This window comes from Thalia democratica, chromosome 5 (assembly GCF_965202585.1).
Source record: "Thalia democratica chromosome 5, ktThaDemo2.hap1.1, whole genome shotgun sequence".
Lineage (NCBI taxonomy): Eukaryota > Metazoa > Chordata > Thaliacea > Salpida > Salpidae > Thalia > Thalia democratica.
In genome coordinates, this window is record NC_139169.1 from 20,684,488 (window position 1) to 20,702,526 (window position 18,039).

Consider the following 18,039-nt stretch of genomic DNA (forward strand, 5'->3'; position numbering starts at 1 on the left):
TTTAACAACTTTAAGCTTTATAACTATTTAATACAAATGCTTTAAAATTTATTATATTTTCATTAAATTAAATAGGAAAAATCAAATTTAGTGAGAAAACCGCTAGATCTTTTATGATTAAACATTGTTAAGATATAATACAAACTTATAAAACTTTAAAACGCTTAGTATCAATAAACCTATCATTTTCAATTAAGTAATTAATAATCATTTTTTAAATTTTCGATTGTTTAGCGTTGCTGTATAGGAATGGACTTCTGATATTTTCTCAGCAAAACTTATGATACAGTATGTTTTGTCAAAATACTTAGAGTTGTTGGTTTTTAGGCTCATTAATGGTCAAGTTCAAAAACAGACTTTTTTCTATTTTTGTTGAGCGTAATTTTAAATTTATAATACAAATATTTTCTACTAAGGTTTCACACAAATATTAGTTTGCTTACTTTAGTTTACAAGTCAGTTTTTTTAATTTGAAATTAATGTAACTTGCTTGTGTTTCGAACAAGTATTTGTTCGATAAAAAAGTTTCTTTAGTAAATACGCTGTTAGCCGAAAATTGTTTTGTGTGTTTTGCTTAAAAACGATTAATTATATTTCACAATCAAAAATCTAAAAAAATAAAAACAATTACAAACACAGTGATGCAACAAAATAATTTAAAAAAATAAATGAAAGTTTTTTTTTTCGTATTATTTCTCGTTTCTTCGTCTGCTTCGGGTTTTTAAATGGTTGTTATTCCCTTCTTTTTCAGTCTAAACAATTTTTTTCTTTATTATATTTTTTTTTTAAAGATTACTATTTTTTATCATTTCTAAAATTTCTTTATCTTTTATAAAATATTTGTATAGTATACTCAAAATTTTTATGATTTACAATATTTTGGAAACAGATATTTCAAAAGCTGTAATCAAAACATGCTATTTTCTTATCAAAATTAATATCACCTTTACACTATAGTTGGTAATGTATAACTGTATGGTATAGACTTTTCCAGTATATCTTGTTTGCGTTTATTAATGAAAATATGTTTTTAACACTAATTTTGTTTAAAAACTAAAATCCAAAAATGTTTTTGTACTAATTAGTTTTAAAAGGTATAAGCAAACGGATATAAGTATTTATTATTTCAACAAAACTTTTTTTTTTATTAAAATGCAAACACACCGTAGACACTACAAACAGAAAACAATCGCGAATGGAAAAAAATCAAGCAATATCACATTTCAAGCGATCAATTATAGAATTTTCCAACATAAGACGCTATATCTTCAGTCGCATCGCCCGAAGCGGTGTAATACGAGCCTTGTGGTTTCAACAACGAGCTCCAGTGTTTCAACGAGCTTACACTGTTTAAAATACTTCACACGGCTTTAAGGTAGCTCGTTGTTTTTGTTTAGTTTTTAGTCAAGGTTTGAACAGACGTATTTAAGTTTTTTTTGTCAAGTAATTAACTACTTATAATTTTTTAGCCTAAAAAAGCAATATTAAGTATTATGTTTATGTTAACTTTAAATAAATGAAAAACTTCATGCTAAACTATAACTGGATGAATAACAAAAAATTATTTCATTGTAATATTATTCGAGGTTACAAAATTATTTAATGTAGTTTGGTTTGTTTGAATTACTTAATACCATGAAGTTGTTTATATAAACTATGTACAGATGTTTTAAAACCAAAATATAATGTAAACTGATATACAAAAGCTAAAAAGATGGAAAAAATATGTTATATCGCCAGTTTACTTCTGGTATTTATTGGTTAGTTATCATATTATTTTTTAAATAATTTTAGGTTCTTTTTTAATTTTTTTTTGAAGCAAATTATTATAAAAACATTTTAATGCTTATACTATTAATAAATATTGACAGTACTTTTATTTTTCACAACAAATAACGCAACATGATAGAAAACACACCTTTATTTAGCTTTAATTAAATTTTCAATCTGGTTTTTCAACTTTGAAATAAGCACATGATAAAGCTTAAACGTACAAAAGAAAACATTGTGCACAATATTTTCAACAATTTTAGCAAAGTTATTGTAATACTTTTTAAGTTACTTAACTTGGTCTAAACTAAAAATTAAACCTTGTTTTTCTTTAACGTAAACATTTTTTTATTTTTTACTTTTAAATTAAAAATAAACTGTTAACAGCTTTTACAAAAAACTAAAATATACAATAGCACAACAGAAAAACATTAAACAAAAGTTTTAATTGCCTATTATTATTAACTTTCAAGGTTCAGCCTTCACATTAAAGCTGGAATGTCACCCGGACAGAATTTCGATTGAAATCGGTGATAAGTGAGTTTAAACACGTTTCCAAAATAAACCTGCAAAAAATTAAGAATTTAAATATAACTTTCATAGTTGTACTGTTTGTTTTGGTTACAAGTAGACTGCAGCTTAAATAAGTTTTTAATTTATTTTACTTTTTTGTTTTTACCTAAACAAATAGATCACTTTTGTTTGTTTTGTTTTTGTTTTCATTATTTTTCTGACAACGTTTACTGCATGAAAGTAATTAATCTATCACGAAGTTTAAACTTGATAAATAACAAACTAACAGAAAAATTCAAAAGTTATTCTATAATATGTTTTTGTAGATTTTTGATGGAGCATGATATGGATGTCAGGTATCCAAGTCAACTGTATTTCCATGGCAACCCGGGATGTTCAGGAGTGAGAATATCTGATGGGTACCAAATGACGATACCGGCCCCTTTTGATACTTGTGGAACTAAATTAGACGTTTGTTTGATTTTTTATTTTTTTACTTTAGCATAAAAATATTTAATTAAATTAGTATTTAAAAAACAACTTTTAGAGTATTACTTAATTTTTTTATCTTTAAAATTTTTAAAAAAATATGTTGCAATCTTTACGTTTTGATGTATCGATAATATTTAATAAATTTTAAAAACTGTATTTAAAATTTATTTGAAAGTTAAAAATAAAACTTGAGTTTATATAAAGTTTTAGTTTAACTTTTTTGTTGAAGTAAACTTAGAAGTATTTTTATATGATTTTTGATAGTTTAGTATTTTTTTAACTTTTTTCTGGTTTGTATCTGCATACACATAAAAATTTTAGTGAAAATTCAAGTTTTTTTACACAATTGTACTTTTTATATGGTTAAAACAATTCATATGCAATAAAGTATTAATTACTTACTTTTACAGTGATTAGTACTTGTAAACATTTATAACCATATACTTACACGCTTAAACAAAAATTGTAAAATGTTGCCTGTAGTTAAGGTTTTTTCCTTAAGTTAAAGATACTGCGTAGGTTTTTTAAATACTAAAAATTTGTAAACATTTTCAAGTTGTTTATACATCTTGACGTATAAAATTTTTGAAAAGAACTCTTTTATCAAAAATCAATTGTAACTAAGCTATTCAAATTATCTTTCAAAAAAAAGTAGTTAGCTTTCATGTTCAACCAAATAAACAAAGGAGATTATGATTAAAACGAAACTTTTCATACAGTTCAAGTTTTTTTAATTTTTAATTTTAAAGACCAATGTTACAGCTACAAAACTTACAAAATCTTACACGATAGTTTATGACTGTAAAGTTCCGAGCAGTTGCAATTTTATTATATTTTACAGTTTTTCTAATTTTAGCTCATTATTTTATATGGCTTTATTTTTCAGCACGACACGGGCAATTACGTTTACACGAACGAAATTGTGTTCGGCCCCGCAGATGCTACCAATGACGTCATAGACAGCTCGAAACTTCAAAGGATTCCAATAAGGTGTTCCTATGACGACAGATACGTCGTCAGTTCCGACTTTGGGCTGAAACCATACGTAAAGTGGGTATTTGATACTTAACAACGTTTTTGCTAAGAAACTTAAACTACTATAATACTTTTAGCTTAATATTGAAGCATAACTTTTTTTTCAAATTATTATCATTACTATTGGTGAATTTGAAATATTGTATAATATTAAAATAAGTTATGAGAGAGAAACAATTTAATCAACATTAATATGTTAAAATACTTGGCTCATAAGTAGTTATTTATTCAAGTTAGTTGTGTTATTTCACATTTTAGTTTACATAGCTTTTATGATATAACTGGTTTTCATTGTAAACGCCTCAGTTATCAGGTACAACAAAATATATATCAATAAAATTGATATCAATATGCCGTAGTTTACAGTAATAGAGATCAATTAAAAAATACATTGTCAAAAGTTATTTTAACACTTATTACTATGTATCTAAATGCGTTAGAAAATATTTGGTTTAGTTCAAAAAAACGTAATTTGAACGAACGTTTAAGAACTTATACTGTTTATTACATTCATTCAGCGAGTGTATTTTAACTTATAAAATTTGTACAAAACAGAACGATTTACTTCGAAACGGGGCAGGGCAACATCAGCGTGGAGATGAACTTGTACCAGAGGGAGGACTACAACCCGAAGAGCAGGCTGGGCGCGAGACCCATGGTTTTAGTAGGTGTGACGTCACAGTTGTTGAAGTATTAGTTTGCTTTGATGTTTTATTGTTTTGTAATAACTGTATAAACCGGTCGTTGTTCAACTTTAAAATTGTGACGCTTGACATGTTTACAAAAAATAAAAGCTATTGCGTTATGATCTTGTTAGAATGCAGTTATACTCTCTTGTTTTAATAAAAGTGTTTAAAATGTATACACAATAAAAAATACTTTACCTTAAACTAAACTCACAGTTAAGATTTTATTGCAGTTAAACATATATAAGTGTTTTTTATTGTGTCAACTAAAGCAAGTTATTACTAAATGTAATTCAACTTTTTAGTTTTGACATGATATTGTATACAAAGCATAAAACTGTTGCAGTATGATCTTGTTAGAATGCAGTCATACTTTCTGGTTTTAAAAACAGTATGTTTAAAATGTTTCTAATTTTATAATAGTATAATCATACTTTAACTTTAATTTAAATCTCGGTTAAGCTTTTATTGCATTAAAAAAACTATACAAGCTTATTTTATTGTGTCTTCTAAAGCAAATTCTAAGCTGTGTATGATCAAATGATAAAATGTTTTTTAGATTAAGGAATCTATAAACAGTTTTAGGGATTTAAAATATTTAAATTTAAACTGTGCTTCGTGTTTAATTTTTGTTTACTACACATGTTTTGATTCTTTATCTAACTATTAAATCTAAGTTACTTTAGATGTATAAAGTATTCGTTAAGATACTATATACTAAACTTGTTAACTTTTTTTAAATTCATTTTGTGTGTAAGAGTAAACAAAAAAGTTTTTATCTTTAGCATTTTATAACAATGCAAATCTTTAAAAAAAAAGGTAAGAAAAATTCCAATATTTATAACTTTATAATTTTTTTATTACTTTACATCATTGTCTTACTAATAAAATAAAAAATACTTTGTTGGCTTACTTTTCTCATTTAAAAATGATAAAAATAAATTACATACCTTACCATTAAGCAAATCCTTTTAATTTTATATTCGAAGAACATGTAAAAATTTTCGTTTTTGTATAGTTTTCTTAAATAAATAGCTTTATAAATACAAAACATAATACAGGTTTTCCTTTGTACGTGTCAGTTAAGACTGACGACATTTTTGGTGACCCTGCAATCAAGACAACTTTAGAACAATGTTACGCGTCAGACCAACCTTCTTTCAAGAAGATGGACAGTCTGTTACACTACCTCGTGCAAGGAAGGTTAACTTGTTGTTTATTTGAATTTTTAAAAGTATTGTTGGAAATAGATTCAAGCAAAAAAATAAAAATAGTTTGAAACAATCTATTAGAAGGATAGAGTTAAAAAGTGTATACAGTTAAACTTTTAGAAGTTTTTTAAATTTTTACTTGCTTGACCTTTTTAAGCTTTATAATGTTGTTATTTATTAAAGATGAAAAATATGTCTGGATGATACATACAAAGTTTGATACAGAGTTTTATAAGCTAATTTATCTACCAAAACACGGATTAAACTTAGGTAAATTAAACTAAAGATAGATACTTAAATAAAGTTAAAACAACAGATAGACTACGTTTTAATGCTGTACTTTTTTATTGAAACCAAGTATATTTAACTTTTAAGGAAACAATAACTTATCAATTTAAAGTTTAACTTTTGTTTTGTATGTGCTTAATAAAAAATGTTCAGCTTTTTTTACGAATTCAAACAGCAGTACAACTAAACAAATTTTACTTCAGGTGCGTGAGTCCAGATGATTCGACAGTGGAAATAATCAAAAATGGAAGAAGCAACGAGGCAAGGTTCAAGTTTGATATGTTCAGATGGAGAATGCAACAGACTGAGTTAGTTGACATATTTGAACAAATTGTTTCAGTGGTAGTTGTTTACAATGTAATTGTTATATAAAAGCAATTTTTTGAAAAAGTTTTAATTTTTTATAATATGCTTTTATAAAAGTAACTATCCTACGATTGCAAATACAGCATCGATTATATTGTTTCAACATTTTATTTAGTTTTTAAAATCTTTAAATTTGTTATGCCAAAAACTTTAGTATCTTATAGATATACTTTATTTTTTAGCTGAATAAAACTGCTACAATAAACTATAGTAAGCAGTTATGACATTTAGACTTTTATTATATATAAAATAGCATAGCTTCAAGTGAAATTATTTTATCTTAAGTTGACATAAATGTATAAAGATATAAATTAAAGAAAAAGTTTTATGAAATAATTTTTAAAGTATAGAGCAGCAATTCTTAAACTTGGGTAAATTTACCCCTGGGAGTAAATTCCCTTCTTTTAGGGGGTAAATTTACTTTATTTAATTTTATGTAAATTAATGTTTATTAAATGTAACTGTATTTTATTAGTTAGTGTTTAACTGTAATTTTTTTAAAGTTAAATAAACTCTTTAATTTATATATTTTTTTTATTTAATAAGCTTAAAATTTAACAAATCTAGCTTTTTTCCTTAGAAATAAAATTATTTTGTAAGTTGGGTTAAGTTTGGTAACAATCTTCCAAAAAGGTGTAAAAATGAAAAATAGTTTAAAAACCGCTGGTATAGAGTGTTTAAGGTTAAAACACTTTTTATAAAAATAAATATGTATTCCAAAAATACTTATTTTTTATAAACTTAAGTAAATTTGTTCATGTTTAAACAACATGTAAAAACACGTAATGTGTTTGTAGCGCTTAAAGCTGAAAAAATAACAATAATAATCATGAAATTTTCTCACGGTGCAAGTTAAAAGAAATGTTTTAATTTAAACAATTTGAAAAATTGATGTACGCTTTATTGAATTCGTATTTAACTAGAGATTGAAACATCATGTTTACATGACTTTTATTTAAAAGTTTTCGTAACTTTATCTGAATGATTTAAAATTATACATGCTAAACTTTATATATAAAAAAACTGTAAATATTTTTTAGCTTCAAAGGACTTTGCTTGCAACAGTCAATGAAAGTGTAATTATATTGCATATCATTGCAACAAAAGTTTTAAAATTATACCAACACAACATTATAATTTGTTCACATTAACATTATCTTTTATTTATTCACAACTTAAACAAAGATGTACAAACTAAAAATTTTATGTAAAACCTGTGTAAATTGTACAACCGGTTGTAAATAAAGTATTTAATTTGCACATCTTTATTTAAATAAGCTCTTTACATTCCAGCAGATTGAGCAATCTCTTTTAGTTAAGACATACAATTATATTTATTCACAACAAAACTGTTTAAAATTTATTTACATTAATAATTTTTTTCACAACAAAACATTTAAAACAGATTCATCTACTTGCATTGTGAAGTTCGCGTCTGCAACTCGTCTGCAGAAGTTTGCACTGGAGAGGGGGTTAGTTTGATAAAAATTAAAAAAAAAACTTTTATTTTTGATGTTAACAAAATTCTCTTAAATATTAATTAAAAACTAACGGTTTTTATCACAATTAATAACCACTTTTTTGTTATCACTTTTTCTAAACTTTATAAGCTTACATATAATATTATTTAAAGTATCCTAAAAAATAGTTCAACTACTTTAATTGTTTAAATAATATTTCATTACACCATATTAAAACAACTTTATAATGACTACCCTAAAAATTAAAGTCATTTTGAATTAAAAGTTGTTTAAAAAACTTCTATAACACAGGACTTGTGCAACAGCGTCAATGACTTAAGCTCTCTCGAATCTCGTAGGAAACGAGAGACTCTCATATTTGATTCGAGAGAATCAGGTATCACTTCTGTCGGTCCGATAGCCATTGGTAGGATTAGCGATTCGGCTGACGGAGAAGCTTCAGTGGATACCGATTTGGTTGTCAGGAAAGATAAAAGTTTGTTTTTATGGTTACCAAATTGTTTGTAAAGAATAAAATATGATTTTGGAGTTTTCTAGCTTTTATATTGCTTGAAAGTGTCATAAATTTTCTAAAATCGAAAAAGAGCTTCTAAAACTGTTCATATGTGTATATATATATATATATAAAGATATATACTTGTTATTTCAATTTTTCAATCTCAAAAAATATTACAATAGTTTCATGTATGCTTTTACATATACTCTTCAGCTGTTTGAGTTCGAAATGAACTCAAAGTACATTTAAATAGTTTCGAATTCAAATAGCTGATGATTATATGCAAAAGTATATATGAAACAGTTGTATTCCTTTTTTTTTTTTGGTTTTGACAACTTTTAATAGACTATTAAAAGATTTTCAAGGGGGCTATGTGAAAGCTTTATTAGTTAATCTAACTCTATTACACTACTATAAGCATATATAAGCATATATTTAACCAACATTAGTATAAAAATCTACTTTCATATACGCAATTAGACAAATAATGAGACTATTTAAAGTTTTAAGTATTTTTATTAAACAAAATATAGTTTTTATTTGTTGGACCCTACTTCGTTTTAACTAAACTGACTATATGAAACAGAATATCTGAACATGTACATATACATTGCGATGGGCTCTATGTTGCTATGCTGCCTCATTCTGTTGCTTGGCTACATCGTTGTCAGGCGACGAAGACATGTTCAAGGTAAACAGGAAGTTCGTAGTGTTACGTCATCGACAGACTCATTCAATCAGAACCAGCTTCCTATTTGCTTGTAAAGACATATAAACTAATAACTTTTTTTTTTCGATACCTATCTATTTTTTATAATTCTTTTGGTGGTTTTTATCAAACTTAAAGTCAGATGATTTTTATACACACTAAAAATATATACTCGATTTATAATGCTTTTATTAAAACTTGTGTCAAGAATAGCGACACCGTGTGCTGAAAAAACACGTAGGTATTATTTTTTCTCAAGCTTAGCAAAAAACAAATTAATAGCTTTTTGTGTGTAGAAGATTTTACGTAGAGATACTTAAAAATGCATCGTAAAAATATATTATTGTTTTAAACGTGTTTACAACAGTGAAGTCACATATTTTCCTTTAAGCTATTTTACTGCATTTGAGAAAGTCGTCAAATAATTGTTCCGAAAAACCAGTTTCGAAGTTTAAGCAGTTCTTACTAAAATAAACATTTTTCAAAATAGTATACTTTTTGCAAAATTATACCGAATAATTACAAAAAATCTCCGTAACAAATAGTACTTTATAAGTTTGTTTAGCAAGGGAAATTATTTTTTTTTTCAATAAAACTGCAACTTACTTAGATATTAACAAAATGATATAAAAAAATTTATATTAAAAGTTAGGCGTTACACCTCACACCTAAAATGATCAATTAGAAACGTTTTGAGGTAAATTTTAGCAACCGGTACAAAATGGTGACATGTATCAAATTGGAAATACTTGTTTATTCTTATAGTCCTATTAAACAAGTTTTTATAGTTGATACAACGTATACTTTTATCATAAATGTCGAATTTGAGTTTGTTTTTACAGCTTAAGACCTAATAGTTTAAAATTTAAGAAAATAGTTAATAATACATAAAAATTAAAGTTTAATATTTTAAACTTAAGTTTTTAAGTGTACACGTTTTTTCCATAATAAACCAACTTTGATGTTTCTGTTCCTTAATCAAACTGTTTGTATTAACTAAACATTTAAACTTAGCTTAATTAACATTTTTGAATAAAATATTTTGAAACTAACACTTATAGTATATACTCTACTACTTAAAAGTGCACATTTAAATACAACTTTAAATTTCAGGATCATTTTTGTTGTAAACTGAAAATAGTTTTTAGAAAAATATAGATCTTGATCAAAGCTAGCATTCGATATTCTGCTGAAGTGCTAAGTTTATTTTTTATGATCCAATTTAAACACTTATCATAAAAAAAAGAAGGTAAGGCAACGTGCGGCTTGCCAGTAGAGATATTTGACCCGCGATATATTTTCAGCTAGATAATAAATCAAGTAAAATAGAGCGTTTAGTAATAATTATTTGAAATAAGCTATTAGCTTGATTCCAGTAGTAGTGCATTATAAATGACGTATTTACCACAATTTTGCTTTTAAATGACAACTTTATTCAATTTTTGTAAATATCGCGGTCCTCTACAATTTTAGATTAACAAGTCCGGCCCATCAAGATTTTGTTTGGTATATCTTGCCCGCCGCATGTAAAGTTTTACCACCAACAATATAGAGTGTTTCCATTATAAGTTTATTGCGTTTATCCAAAAGTTATCTGCAATAAACTATGATAAAGCCTTTCAAACTTTAAAACTGGTGATCCTGAAATAAAACACTCTAACTCATTGAAACAAAAAAAAAATACAGCATTAAGAAACAATACCACCTACAAAGTTTATTTATAATAATCAATATATTACAAATATCAAACAGTAAAGAAAAAGTTATATTTGTAAATAAATTTAATATCTTCAATCTATTTCATAAAAATATATGTGGACAACAAATAATTGCCTAACTGCTGTGTAAGGTTTGTATAAGAAAAGTTAATTTAGACTAACATTTTCACTTTTGTCTAACAGTTTAAAGTTTTGCTAAAACCATTAGCTAATAGTATGAAATATCAAAATCTATAAAAAGCATTTAGACTCAAAGTTTCAAGCTTATGATAAACAGGGAACTTAGTGTAAAACATCATTGCAAATTATAAGATTAAACAAATATTTTAGCTTTTTCTGATTGTTTAGAAAGTAGTTAGTTTTTAAGTGCTTTTTTTTTCTAACATCTACTCCGGGGGTAGGCAACATTTTATAAGTCACGGGCTAATTTTCTTAGAAAAAGCAACTCGCCGGCCATACTTTTTAGAAAATGTCTTCAGCAGGCGGCAAATAATTAAAGCAATCAACACAAAAATACTGTTTTATCCGATTAAGTTACATACAAGCAATAATAAAGAGTTAGTAATTGGTACTTATACAATGTACATACCAAAATGTAAGTTTTTTGCATAGCTTTAAGCAGTTTGCCGATCCCTAAAGAAAAACACCTATAAAAAAGATGATTAATACTTGAATTCAGAATTAGAAAATGTAACAAAATGGTTAATTGACAACAGGTTTAAAATTAATGTAAATAATAAAAGGTATATGCTCTTTCACTATGGTAAAAAAAAAGTATGGAAAAACACAAACTTAGGTATAAAAATAGGTAATTCATCTATATTAAATGTAGAAAATTATAAGTATCTTGTTGTTACAATTGATAAAAACCTCAATTTGTCTGACCATATTGAAGCAGTAAAAACTAAGTAATTGAAGACAATAGCTGTTTTATATAAAACAATGTACTTTTTAAATCAAAATTCGTTGTATTATATCTTTAATTCACTCCTAAATTGTCATGTAACATACGGTTTGTCGTGTCGGGGTAGGACGACAAACCGTGTAATACTAAAACTACTGAGATTGATAACCTTGTAAATAGAGCATTAACGTGTATCATTTTAAATATTTGAATGAAAGTGTTAACAGTATAAAAATAGAAAAGTAAACATTAAATTTTAAAATTGTGTTAAATATTATAATTATAAGTATGAGTTTAAGTTTTTAAACACAAATTTATAAGAGATGCTTTTCCTGTAAACTTTAAGCCTTACTTTACAAGAGTAAATGAAATTTACAATCATTCATCAAGACTTTAAGAGACAAATTATTATACCCCTAAAGTAAATAGTCTTTACAACAATTTTAGTTATGAGAATTAGCCAACATAATTGAGTTATAACATGTATTAGAAGAACTAGATATTTTATTTACTTTTTTAAATACATTTAATCACAAACAAAAAAAAATTACAGATTGTATTATAGTATTGTATGATTTACAGTTTTTTTATATTCTTGTTTATTGTTATTTGTATATTTAAAGATGAGATATATATTTTTGTTTTTCACAGCGTTTTTACCACTTCTCCCTTTTAATGTTATTATGGAGCTTTATATTGCATTTTTAGTGGTTGTTCTTTTAAAAAGAGCAACAAGAAAAATGTGAACGTACATGATTGTAAATATTGAAATCTAATAGAGGAGACAGTATGGTGCCCATGGTAGAATATGGTTTCCATAGTCAATATTGACAGAAATGGGTATAAAAACCATTGCTCACCAACTTTTCTTTTTTTTTATAGTTTTGTTTTGAGTTAATTTAAATAATAAAACTTTTAAAAGAAAACAGTTAATTAATAAAAATATTGGTTTTTCATTGATATTTAGTTTCTTTTTTACTGTTTTAATTAAGACTGCTCAAAAATGTTACAAGTTGTATGGTGTGAGGTTTTTCTCCACACCAACCCATTGACCATAGTTGTGAGCGTTCACATTTTTCTTTCGTTTCCTAATCTGAACTAAAACAGTTTTACCTAAAATCTCTACTAACATATTATTTTTTTTTTTGCTTTCACAGTCCCCTTTTTACTAAAGACAAAAAATAAGCGCTCAAACTTTAGTTAAAATACCTGGTGTACGTTAAAGCCTTTCAGTTGTCGAGATATACACCACAGAAACAATTTAATGTGTTTTCCAGAACATTAGTTCAACAAAAACAAAAAAAAAATATTTTAAATGTGTTATTTTAGATAAAATTTACGTGCTTTTTGTGGGACATGTAAAAGAATTGTAATTGTGTATGTTTGAAAATTAAACTTAAAGTAAAACTTTCAATACTAAAAGCAAAGATAGATAACTAAAAAAAAAGTATAATCTACTGAGTTTTCTGTTCTTTTTTATTGTAAACTTACTGTAAAATTGCGTTTTATTTAGTACATATCTAATATATTTAGTAGAAATATTTGTGAAACTGTTACACCTTTCACTTGTTTGACAAACTAAAAAAACTAAAACCCTTAAATTAAACTTATTTATTATAACTAGACAATTACAATTATTACATATACTAGACGATTACAAATATTATTACATATAAAAATTATTAAGTTATAATTTATTTAAAGTATACAGACTTTTTGTTTTAGAAAGATGTTACATTCTTAAATGGAGGCTAACTAGACTCAGAAATAAAACGTCTATTTTCACACGTATAGTGTATAAGTTAATACAAATGCATAATATAAATGTTTTGAGGTTACTATAAGGTGTTTATATGATCTTTATTGACCTTGTTTGTTTTAAGCTAAACTTTTTAAACTTCTACTAGACTTTTTTTTTAATTAATTACTAATAAGACTATAAAGTAGCGAAGTAGTATTAAACTTTTCAAATACTTCGTATCATTTTTACATATTAATGCTACATATTTTGTTTAAGATTAAATACTATTAGTCAGATCAGTTCAAGATATCATCAAAACTTTATTTTTGATCAGAATATATATTGTAATATTATATCAAATATTTTACTTATAAGCAATTATTTTCATGGTCATTCATATTAAACAAATATAAACAACCAAAATAGCAATTTCACTAAAATTATTATATATAATCTATTATTTTACTTTTTGATTTAAAGAAAAAATAAATTGAACGACGTTTCACGTTGCGGTTTGTATTTTAAACTTAAACAGATTTCGATGATTCCTTTATTTGAAAGCATAAGTTAAAATATTTATAAAAAAAACAATTCAAAGATAGAAAATAATATTATCTCATTTTCCGAAAAGTAAAAAGCACAGTATTTTAGTTTCCAATGTTATTGATATAATAAAACTATGATCGAAACCTAATTTGTTTTAAATGATTCACAAAACAACCTATCAAATATCAAAAAAGTACAACAAATTTAAACCGCTATCTTTGATTTTTGCTTGAATAAAATGAAAATGTTATTCTTATTTTTGTGCGTAAAAGTAAACATACCAAGGTAAAGTAATTAAATCATGCTATTGTCTGTTTTACCTAAAAAAAATAGTTTAAATGTTTGAATTTTTATTTAAGCTTAGGAAGTGTTTTAAACACAAATTGACTAAAAAATAAAGTTGTACAAATTTAAAAAGACATGAAACCTTGAAAGGAAAAACTAAAAAGTGTTCTTAAATATTTTTTAAGAGGGCGAGTTTTCAAATATTTTAAATAAAAGGTTTTCGACAAAATCAATTTATTTGATACTTTTTAATTCTAAAACTATTGTAAAAACTGATTTATATTGGCAAAATACATGCAATAATTAGTATTAAACTACAAAGAACTTATAGTCTAGTACTCTAGTGTACATCTTTTCATATGCTTCGAAACAAAACCAGCAAAAAAAGTTTACTAAAACTAAAATACTTTTATAGTTATTCCTAACGTAAAGTTCAACATCGAAAAAAATTCATTGTAAGACCATAAACCTAAATAGTCTTAGTTTTTTAAAAACGGTGTTAAATACTTCTTATTACTGTTCAAATTCATATCAAGAATAATAATTTTGTAAAAGTTAGCAAACATTTTAAAAATTAGACATTTTTATAACAAGATATACTTTTAAAGTTCTTATTATCTTTATAAACTAATTAGGCACAACTTATTTATTTAATAAAAATATTTTTTTTTAACTTGGATATAACAAAAAATTTGTTTGAAGTACAAGTTTAAAAATAGTAACTTTGTATGTTTTACATTGATAATAACTACTTAAAATAAGTAATAATAGATAAAAGCCTTAGCACTTAAAAAAGACAACTTTAACTACCTGTAGAATATTTTAAAATGTTTTACTATTTCTTTGGGACCTTGTTTTAATTATAAACATTTTTGTTAGTACTTAGCAGTAAAAGTCCGTTTTAAAATATTTTTTACTACGTTTACCTTTATGATTTCGCTATTAATAAAGTGGTTTGAGTATGACCTTCAAAAAGTTTTCTTTTAAAGCTCGTTTAGTTGTGCTAATGATTTAATTTCAATCAAATATAATTTAAAGCAAGTTAGAAATTTTAGTTCATGTTATCAAAATTAAGCTTCTAGAGTTCTTATTAAATACTATACTATAAATGTTAAAACTATTTAAACATTTTTTAAATGTATTAAGGTTTCGTGATGTATAAATAAAAAAAACTTAGTAACTAGGTTACTATATGTAAAGTTTTTACAATTCCACTTGTATATGTTTTTTAATAAGTTTTAGTTTATTCACGGTAGGAAGAATTCCGAAAAAAACAATTCTGAATACTGAATAAAGAATAAAATTTTTTAAGTAATATTCGAGTAATTTGCCCATACTTTATGATGAAAATATGGTTTCAATATTAACATTTAAATCAAGCTAGCAGTTGGTCTTGATAAGTTAGAATTATTACTTTTTTATTAAAGGGTTTTACTTAAAATTTAAGCTCACACTGCTAATTGAGTTTAATAAGGTCTTTCATAAAAAAAAACTTTTATTTTAGTTAGTTACTGTTCAAAAAGTTAAAGTGTTTTTATTTTTTTCTGGTAAAACTTGTAACAACTAACGACAAAATCAGTATAACTTTTATTTTTATTTTATCAGCCATTATTAAATGTGAATAATTAAAATAAAAAACATTATATAATTTTTTGTTTTAATGTTTTATGCAATTAGAACTAACGCAATTTTTATTGCAACTCAATTACATTTAAAAGTAACTTTAACTATTTTATTCTTGACACACTTACCCATTTAAACTTTAACATCCATTAATCGAGTACAAAAGTACAGTATATTCATTTTCAAAAATAGATCTCAAAAAATAAGAATTAAAACGTTAGTTTGTTTTCGGAAAAAAGTTGCTAATAATAGATAGAAGGGCTACAGTAAAGCCCAATATAACAACAAAACTGTGAATAGTTAGTTGCCGCATATTGTAAAATATGATTTAATTAAAGTTTATAAGTTTATATTGCCTTTATAACTTTTTTTAACAACACTACTTGTTTCGTAATAACCTACTTATTTTGCTAAGCAACTAAAAATTTGTCCCTGGTAAAGTTTAAAATTCAAATCCAAAAGTTCCTGTGAAAACTGTCATAAAGTTGGAATCACAGCAGGTGTAAATAAAGATGTATCCTAATAACTTAATGTGCGTATTTCACATTCAAATTTGACGAGCTCGATTAGCATTTTTTTGGAATTTTTAAAAAATTTCCAAACTTTAGATCTAACTATTTTCCTATTTCTAAAGCTTACTAAGATTTTTCTATTATAAAGAACGCATCTTTGCATTTAAATTTTTTTAAATCCATTGGATTGAGGTTTAAATTTTTGATTATGGCCCCTTAGAAATTTTTTTTTTTGGAGTTTTTACTCTAACGGATGTTTTAGACAGTATATTTTTTTTAATATTCTTAGTTTACTGTGTTCTGAAGGGTTATTGTTTTTTTTACTAATTTCTCGTATTTTTATAATATATACCAACATTCCCGATTGTAAATTTCAAAAACTTTCAATTTTCTAACGGTAACTTAAGCAAAAAAAAATTAACTGATTTTAATACACTTAATTATGACAATTTTAACTTTTTTACGCTTTTTTGTATCTAAACTGTTTTTATGTTAGACATGACCCATGTACGTTTTAATAAAATTATCATTATTTGAACATGAAATCTCTCATTAATAAAATATGAAATTTAAAGTTTTTTGTTAGCTAAAAAAAATAGTATTTAAGAAATTAAACTAAAATAAAAATTAAGTTTTAACATTAACAAAGATAAAATTAATGATTTAAAACTTAAAGCTATAATATCAAATTCTAAAAATGTATTTATTCTTTCAAAAATTTATTTTGCAAACTAAGTTTCGGTCAAAGACCTCGTCAGTGCTTAAATAAATCTAAAAAAAGATATGTGACAGTCATGGAAAATAGCATTTATACAATTAAATTAAAATAAAAACAAATTATTACTGAAAATTTTTTAGTTAAGAAACTAAACAAATCAAATTTTAATATTAAGACTGAGTTTTAGTAGAAGTTTAAACTTTTAGCTAAGTTTTAAAATCAATATAACAACAATAATAATAATGATCATTCTAAAAATGTTTTAAATTAAATATACATTTATTTGTATGTACAATATTAAACTTTTTGAAAGTCAATAAAATGCTTTTTTACTGAAATGAACTTTGATACCAGTTACAAAAGTCAACGCCGGTGCATAATAATTTATCTTGCATTTGCACATCAGCGAAACTTGAACTCTACCGTCGGGTCATTACGCTTCTTATCCGAAACAAAAAAAAACAAACGTAAGCAGAAGCAGTGCCTAGCACACGGTAGCCGCTATCGCGAGTATACACAACTCTCAGAAGCGTTTGAAGCATAATGCATAATCACCCTGGTGTATTGTAAAGCGGTAGCCCCGAGATGTTATCACAACAAGATGAAAGATTATTGTTTTGTGTTAAAAACAAAAGCGATGAGTTGAGTTGAGCCCGGAAGTTAGTTGCTTGAGAATATGTATGAGATTAACGAAGGTTCGTGCTAGTAAATCAGTTTAAAGTGATATCAAAAGAAGATTGAAAGTTTAATTGTAATTAATTTTGAGGTGGTTATGCCACACACGTTTAGTTAGAATAAGCTTTTAGAAGATACTTTTTTCAATTTATCCTCAATGAGGTTTATAAAAGCTTAGTGATGTTTATGTACTTTTTATAAAATCTTAAATTAATAACTAAGACTTATAAACATTATCAATAAATAGAATAATAATAAGTATTTAACAGT

The 18,039-nt window shown here is 25.1% G+C and overlaps 1 protein-coding gene across 1 annotated transcript; it reads left to right on the forward strand.

Moving 5' to 3' along the window:
• The first annotated feature begins 1,648 nt into the window (after positions 1–1,648).
• Positions 1,649–9,539, forward strand: LOC145835789 (uromodulin-like). Its single transcript, XM_082943508.1, has 10 exons — positions 1,649–1,760; positions 2,244–2,307; positions 2,610–2,754; positions 3,662–3,825; positions 4,366–4,478; positions 5,558–5,699; positions 6,199–6,303; positions 7,767–7,833; positions 8,134–8,317; positions 8,925–9,539. The coding sequence occupies exons 1-10, from the start codon at positions 1,715–1,717 to the stop codon at positions 9,101–9,103; spliced, it is 1,209 nt and encodes a 402-aa protein (XP_082799634.1). The 5' UTR covers positions 1,649–1,714; the 3' UTR covers positions 9,104–9,539.
• The last annotated feature ends 8,500 nt before the right edge of the window (positions 9,540–18,039 follow it).

Coding starts and splice junctions, on each gene's coding strand:
- LOC145835789 (XM_082943508.1), top strand. CDS start 1,715: ATGGAAAAAATATGTTATATCGCCAGTTTACTTCTGGTATTTATTG. Junction 5,700..6,198: donor CACTACCTCGTGCAAGGAAG/GTTAACTTGTTG, acceptor ATTTTACTTCAG/GTGCGTGAGTCCAGATGATT. Junction 8,318..8,924: donor GGTTGTCAGGAAAGATAAAA/GTTTGTTTTTAT, acceptor TATATGAAACAG/AATATCTGAACATGTACATA.